General features: G+C 35.9%; 1 protein-coding gene across 1 annotated transcript; it reads right to left on the bottom strand.

Annotated features, from left to right (window-relative positions):
- Nucleotides 1–466: 466 nt before the first annotated feature.
- LOC134841376 (b(0,+)-type amino acid transporter 1-like) lies at nucleotides 467–3,708 on the bottom strand. The gene is made up of 5 exons (XM_063857325.1): nucleotides 3,447–3,708; nucleotides 2,776–3,001; nucleotides 2,474–2,624; nucleotides 1,697–2,234; nucleotides 467–1,479 (listed from the first exon to the last, which is right to left on the bottom strand). Exons 1-5 carry the CDS (start codon nucleotides 3,565–3,567, stop codon nucleotides 1,031–1,033), a joined length of 1,485 nt encoding a protein of 494 aa, XP_063713395.1. The 5' UTR covers nucleotides 3,568–3,708; the 3' UTR covers nucleotides 467–1,030.
- Nucleotides 3,709–8,460: the final 4,752 nt, after the last annotated feature.

Below are 8,460 nucleotides of genomic sequence, written 5' to 3' on the forward strand. Positions count from 1 at the left end.
GGCTTTACAGCTCTTTGAATTTGTAGAACAAAGTATGATGGACACTTTTTTGTTAAAATTAACCCAATTTGAGAAAACAGGATTAATAGGGACAACTTTTATTTCGCTGGGAAATCTGATAATTAATTTCCATTTTCGAAATTAGAAGTCGATCACTTTTTTGTGGTTCGATAATGGTTTGCCTTTCTCATAACAATAGAAATGCACTGAACTTGAAAAGAAACCACAAGTCAAACCACGAAAAATCAAAATTGAGCGTGAACAAATTGTAAGAATTTTTCCTGAAAAAAAATCAGCAAGACCTATATAAGAGTACTCACTACGTTCATTACTCTCAAACAATGTTTACGCATAAAATATACGTTTCTCGTCAACGATTCCGATGTTTTTGTTGTTTACGCATAAAAATAACACGTTTCTCGTCAACGAGTCCCATGGGTGATTTTATTTTCTCCTCCAAAACAAAACTGCGAAATCATATTTGACACGGTAAACGTTATCAATACAACTAAAAAGCATTCACAGGTATGAATCCAGTTTAAGGGTAACGGAATAGCGCTGTTGTAATTCACGAAGCTATAGAAAAACAATCACATCTGGGATTACTATATACACGAGAAAGCATCAAACACAAATACTGGGTCCAAATTGATACGAAGAAAGGTAAAACAACACAGAAACGGCTAGCTAACTTGAGGTATATACGAATTGCATGATGACAATTTTTGAGGAACATGATTTTGAAAAGGCTCTTTGGCACAAAATCAACCTTACAGTACTAAATTTCAAAATACAAGACATACAAAAATTAGCATCATCAATTGAAAATTACCAAATAAAAGGCACTTTTGTAGGTGTTATAAACATAGACTTATTGCGCGATATAAAAATATAACAAAAGTTCCAATCATTATTTCTCCATCCTAGAGATTATCTCTTTTTTGAGATCTTATAACCAAATTGGAAAAAGGATTGAGGCTATCTTTAATAGAAACATCGTTTAATTACGGACATGAAATCATTGGTAAACTTAGGCTTCTTTTTCTGCAACATTTTCTAATGCAACTTGATCACCTTTTCCTTCGTCCTCGTGATAAGTTGAAATCGCGATACTGAACAAATACTGTATTTTTTTGAACACACCGTGCAAGAACGGCAGTTTCAGTTCGAAATGCACAAACGGAATATAATAAACCAATCCAAAAACTATGAAGAGCACTGCTCCTATGTACTTGTAGCTGAACTCCGAAATAAGAGGCGCGATTATGAGGTACAGCGCACATACGCAGAATATGACTGGTATGAATATGGGCACTTTGAATTCTCGGTGTTCGTCGGGCATCTTGAAGCGCAGCACAATCAGACCAAGAACAGTGATGAAGTAGAAGACCCAGGCGGCGAAGCTGAAGTACTCCAATAGGTCATTGAAGTCTCCTGCTAGTACGTAGAGTGTGCTCACAAATACAGTGACGATAACTCCTGTAAAATAAGCATGAATGACACTATTTCGAAAGAATTTATGTACTTTACCGCAACTATTCATTCGCCATTCCGGGTCGATTAGATTTTGAAAAAAAAATCAAAACTGTTCAAAATACCAGAAAACTAATAGTTACTATCTTCGACTTCATATAACTCAGGCAAAACCTGGACCAATCAAACAACATCAGGGCAACCAATTGCTATTTTAACTTACCTAACACTGGAGTTTGAAAATCGACGTGACAGAACGACAGAATCCTGGGTAAGTGACCTTCTCTCGCAGTGGAGTAAGCAATCCTTCCGCACGCAAACATCTCGCCATTAGTGGATCCGAGAGTCGAGAAACATACAGAAAGGGGGATCACCCAGACTATATATTTCGGCAACATCTCATTTCCAAGCACAATTGCCAGTGCCGATTCGTTTAGAACTTGATCTTTAGTTAGGACTCCAAAGTATGCGACATTCATTAGCAGATAGCATACCATGACTAGCGGGATTCCGAGGATGATAGCTAGAGGGAGGTTCCTCTGAGGATTTTTCAGCTCCTCAGTCAGAAAGTTCAGTTGATTCCAACCGTCATAAGAAAAGAGACCCTGGTAGAAAGCTAGAGAGAGATGGAACACGTTGGTTTCGCTTCCTTCGAATCCACTTGCTAATGTAGCTGTGTTGCCTTTAATTATTTTAATCAGACCCAGAATTACAATGAAGATGATGGCGAGGATTTTGGCAACCATGCAAACTGATTGAACCTGAAGCAAAGAATATATTTCAACGCAGAAGCAGATGTATTTTCAATTTCTTCCGCTGCAATCTACCGAGGTACTTCAGAATAAACACTGGACAACAGCAATGCTAGTGGCATGAAATATACAGTTCCACTTTCTAAAAAGCGATATAATTTCCGTCTAAAAATTATCACTAAAACGGCCGTAGAATTTAAGTTTAAAATGTTTGCGATTGGGCGATAGGTATCGTTTAATTGAGTTACCTTGTTTGATAGGTTTACACTATAGATGTGGATGAAGCCAATGAGCCAGATGACAGCTATAGCGATCAGCCTTTTTGTCTGAACCATCTCTTCTTCACACGAGTTCGACTCATCTGGGAATATCTTTAAAGCGTAGTCAGCAAAGGTCAGACTGAAAAGCGGAGTACAACGATTTTAAGAATACCTACAAATAAATATCATAAATGCCTGATTTCCAAGACAGTGCTTTCTTGCGCTTCCACTGACTTTCATGCCAAACGAACCTAAAAGTCTACGCTGTGTCAACAAAAAAACACACCTACCTGATTGCAGCAGAGGCAGATGGTTTCAAAACCACTACTGTTGTCCACGAGAACAGATAGGCAGCCACGGGTCCGAAGGCAGCCTTGATGTATTGGTATTCTCCTCCGGACTTTGTTATTAATGTTCCCAATTCGGCGTAGCACAGTGCACCCATTAAACACAGGAGACCACAGAGGCCCCAAACAATGAGGTCAAGAGCTACACTTCCAGAAGCCGCTAAAGCTCCTAAACAGGCCACAAACCAGCATTAATTGAGCCAATTTGAGTTTATGTTCTCCAACTCTGAATTTACTTGTTCCACGTCTAGAAATGATAAGCAATTATGGCAAAGGGGGGATGTTTCGCCGGCATATTTTAGGCACTTTTGGGCAAAAGCTTGTATAAAAACAGTTCCTCGGCGTTAGAACTTCTGGCTATACAGACACAAATTAGCTACAAACTAAACTCTTCATTTTGAGAAAGAACTGCGCATTTTGAGATTTTAAAAGCATATCATATCCGTTGGGTCAAGAAATTCACTTGATAAAATTTTCAATGGATTTTGTTTGTTTTTCGGTAGAAAAAGCTTTTAGTAGGATCATTCTGACCTACTAGCACAGCAATCGGCTATCCTCCTTTAAAAATAAATTTGAACGATATTTTGACAAAACAGATTTTTGTCTCTTCTAACCTGAGGGACTTGCAAAGATTCCGGAACCAATCATAGTCCCCACAATAAAGGAAATACCGCCGAACAACCCCACTTCCCGCTTAAGCTCGACGGCATCTGAAGGTCCATTACTAGTTGTCATTTCGAATAAGCTAAATTTTGGTGACCGCTTCTTTGTAGATAGCAGGTATATGAACAAACTATTCAAACATAACCATCAGATCAGAATGTACATCATCAGAAATCTCTGAAAATACAAATCCGATAAAACCTGATAAGAGACTAATCAAAGTTATACTATCAAACCAAAGGCAATATATTAAGAGAAGAGAAGATATTTTAAATGATAGAAAGAAACTGCCATGCCATAATAAATCTCCCAGCATAATCACTATTGGTTTCATGTTTTGAGCAGCGATGAGCAAGTTCCACGAGCAAAACTTACCCAAGGGGAAATTACTGAACTTTCTATCTAGTCGAAATAGCATGATTTTGTACTGCTTTACTGCTTGATGACGAGATCAGGAGTAGGAAATAATAGTCACCTTCTGCCAAAGTTGGCCTTTTGGGGGGGGGGGGGTGTGTGGGGGGGGGGGTGTGGTGGGGGGGGGGGGTACGGGAGAGAGAAGGGGGGAAGGGAGGGAGGGGTGTATACATAGCCTTTAAAATGAAAACTCCACACAAAACACATTTGGTTAAATTATACTAGCGTTTAACACACCTTCGGTGCTTCGAAATTTTTCGATAGCTCATGAAAAACCGCATTTATTGGAAACAACATCTGCAAACTTTTAGTGTACTCAGACTGCAGCCAATTACAGGGTTGGTAATTTCAAACTTTTAAACTTTTTTTAAGTCCCATATTAAAAGCGTCATCTGGAAAACTTAATGGGCCTCTGGAGAAATTTGGAGGCCAGAATTGCAAACCCTGAGATTCCCTGAGAGCACCCTACTATAGGGTTAGGAATCTAAGATTTTGTGAATTTTTTTAAACCTGTTTCCCGAAAAAAAAAAAATAGAAAAAGACGTCTTATCTCGGAAACTAAAAGGATTAAGCATTTAAGTTATGAGGCAAGATTTAAGACGCCTGGGTGTACGCTGACAATAAGGTTGTATCTTCATCAAGTTACTAGTTTCATATTTTTTGAATTTCTTTGTAGATAAGTTCTTTGAGAAATTTTGAAAAAATCAAAAAAGGTGACATCTCGGAAACTAAAAGCATTTGAGCAGTCGCGTTCAGCAGTCGCATGTGGCAAGATTTACAACTCTTTAGAGTACCCTGACAACACCGAACTATAGCGTTGGAAATTCCAAATTTTAAAAAATACTTAATTTAAACTTTCTGAAGTTTTCTGGAAATTTTTGAAAAAAATCACCAAAAACGTCATATCTCGAAAACTACAAAAAATTGAGCAGTCATATTCGGAGGCACGATTCGCAATCTTCGAGATTATTCTGACAGCACCCAACTACAAGATTGGGAATCTCAGATTTTCAAAAAATCATAATAATTTAAATTTTCTGAAAATTTTTGAAAAAACCACAAAAAAACGTCATATCTCCAAACCTAACAAGAATTGAGCAGTCATATTTGGAGGCAAGATTCGCGATCCTTGATATTACTCTGACAGTACCCAACTACAGGGTTGGGAATTTCAGATTTTCAAAAAATCATAATAATTTAAATTTTCTGAAAATTTTTGAAAAAACCACAAAAAAACGTCATATCTCCAAACCTAACAAGAATTGAGCAGTCATATTTGGAGGCAAGATTCGCGATCCTTGATATTACTCTGACAGTACCCAACTACAGGGTTGGGAATTTCAGATTTTCAAAAAATCATAATAATTTAAGTTTTCTGAAAATTTTTGAAAAAATCACAAAAAAACGTCATATCTCGAAGACTACCAAGAATTGAGCAATCATATTTGGAGGCAAGATTCGCGATCCTTGATAGTACTCTGACAGTACCCAACTAAATGGTTGGGAATTTCAGATTTTCAAAAAATCATAACAATTTATGTTTTCCTGAAAATTTTTGAAAAAATCACAAAAAACGTCATATCTCCAAGACTACCAAGAATTGAGCAGTCATATTTGGAGGCAAGATTCGCAATCTTTGAGAATAATCTGACAGAACCCAACTACAGGGTTGGGAATTTCAGAATTTTCGGAAAAAAATTGATATAGGTTTTCTGAAAGTTTTTTGAAAAAATCACAAAAAAACGTCATATCTCGAAAACTACAAGAATTTGAACAGTCATATTTGGAGGCAAGATTTGTAACTCCTTAGAGTACTCTGACAGCACCCACTACAGGCTTGGCAACTTCAAGTTTTGTAAATTATTTTGTTATTTGAAACTTCTGAAAAAATCGTCTTATCTCGTTAACTAAAATGATTCGGACATTCAAAATTGGAGGCAAAATTCGCAACCACTAATTCGATATTGGGCTGCTTTAAATTGGGTAAAATAACCACTAAAATCAAATTGGAAAATCGAAAAAAATCTTAACCATTGCATTATACGATATAGCTTAAACATGCAAAAATAATACGTTGAAAAAGCTTAAACATGGCGAGATAGTGAAGCCCGCATTTAAATATATAATAGATTCGATATTGGGCTGCTTAATTTAAATTCGGTAAAATAACCACTAAAATCAAATTGGAAAATCGAAAAAAATCTTAACCAATGCAATATACGATATAGCTTAAACATGCAACAATAATACGTTGAAAAAGCTTAAACATGGCGAGATAGTGAAGCCCGCATTTAAATATATAATAGATTAGCTAATTCATATGAAGTAACTTTTCTGAGCTTTGGGCCACTTGCGAACCGAGAAAAACAGGCACTACATAATATTCCTATCACGGACATTTTATGAGCAAAATAAGTAAAAAAATAAAGTAGTTACGCTCCGTGCAAAAGCTGGATAGGTCCATGCCAGTCTTACATAAACGCTATATACCAAAGAATGATTGTACCACTCAATTTTTTGATGGATACATTTTAATGATAAATAAAACTTAAATCGCAAACTCTATGTTGGGATAAATTTTTATGAGAACAGTTATGTGCTTTAGTCATTTCATTCTATTTAATTATTTAAAAAATGCCAATGTTGAAATTAAGAGTTTAATATGTCGGCAAATTTACATTAATCGGTAACTAAATCTAAAAATTTCGTTAGCAGGGATAATTTTTGGTAGTTTTTTCGAACTTTTTTCACCACTGATAATTTTCCAGCATTCTTGATCAATTTTCCGGCTATAAAACGCTTTGGTTTATTTTTTGAAATATAGTTTCTAATAAATGTTGTTTTTGGTGGTGCACAAGCTTTAGTACATTGCAATACAAATGCATGAAAACTTTGGAACATTTTTTCGGAATCTAAATCTTCAATTCCAATCCAATTTTAAAAATTCAACTTGTTTTTATCCGAGATTGTAAGTTTAAAAAATTTAGCTTTTTTAGCCACTAGATCAGTGACAAAAAGATAGCAAGAAGATCAGTTTAAATACGATGGTTTCAAAACGAAAGACTTGGTTGATGCATCAAATTCACAGCTATCATTGCTTATGCAGCGAATTTACTTCCTTAATGAGTTTCATTGCTTTAAATTTTAACCGCGAGATCAATTGGCATTAAGATTGTTGTAATGACTCTTTTCCTTTTGTACTCATGTGATTCATTTTTGTATAAGTAAAACAATTTGGATTCCGCGCATCATTTCCAGCCATGATGAGCTAGAATACTGTACGGAATCCTTGCGTAATTCATTGCTACGCGTAATTCAGTACCGAATCATTGCTAATAAAGTTGTTGCTGCCTCCCTTCCTTATCTTTTGAAGGTATTTGCCTCCATCAATCACAATTTTGGTAATATTTGGTCCGAAGAGTTTCTTGCTAACGAAATAAGCATACAAAATCCAATTCGTATCAATTTGACTTCCAACAGAAAAATGACTTTCAAGAATTTGCTGAATCAGTTGATCATGTTCGAACATTGAATTACACGCTAACTCTTTTCGGTGCGTATAAATTCTTTCACATTTTTAAAACTGGTGAAATTTCCGTCCAAATTATAATTTTTGATCAATTTGTTCTTTGTAAAATTTACAAGCTCTGTATTGTATCAAAAAACCATCTGCATTTGTTCTTTAAAACCATAGTTGTTCAATCTTGAATGAAAACGCATTTGAGTTTTGGATGGTCAATTTTTTTTGCACCGGGTTTCTTTTTTAAAGTTGAACTGCTACTGTATGATTGAATATAGTATCATCAACTACAACAGGCTTGCCAATATTTTGACAACATACCTCATTGAAAACGGACTAGTGACGATGTCTTTTGATAGGGACATTGGTTTTTCCCTCATGAAAACATAAACAAATCAGGCAAAGCTTACCCAATTACTAATCAGGAAAAATTAAGACAAGAGAACACGAATGATTCCTTTTTTGTAAAAATTGAGAACCATCTGAGCAAAGAATTACTGGACATGAAAAAAGACGGTCGTGGGATCTCGGCTGAGGAGTATAAAGTCATATCAGAATAAGTTTGAATATATATATTATGGAATGAGAGAATGAGGTGAACTTAACAGGTTTGAAAATTTTCCTACGGTACGGAGAGGATATTGCTAGAACAGTAGTAGGCGACCACGTGTTTTACCAAAACGCCAATAAATTGCACCCTAACTTACAGTTCACCGTTGAAACACATAATGAGAATGTCGACTACGCTTTTTTGAACATTGATAGAAAATAAGATGGCAACAAGCAAATTAGATGTGGGTGGTATCGAAACCAAACAATAAAAGGCACTCTTCTTAACTTCAGTAGTTACATATGTGAAGTCGAAAAAAAAAGATTATTGAGAGTACGGTGCACAAGATTTATAGGAGCCCATCCAGAGGATTGATCATCCAAAGTTGAGTCGGAAACACTAAGAAAAACAGTTGGGGCAGAAAAAAGTCATTTTAAAGGGAAAATCGAGCAGCAAAAGACAAGCAAGACGATAAACCCCC

Source organism: Symsagittifera roscoffensis, chromosome 3 (assembly GCF_963678635.1).
Source record: "Symsagittifera roscoffensis chromosome 3, txSymRosc1.1, whole genome shotgun sequence".
NCBI classification, from domain to species: Eukaryota; Metazoa; Xenacoelomorpha; order Acoela; family Convolutidae; genus Symsagittifera; species Symsagittifera roscoffensis.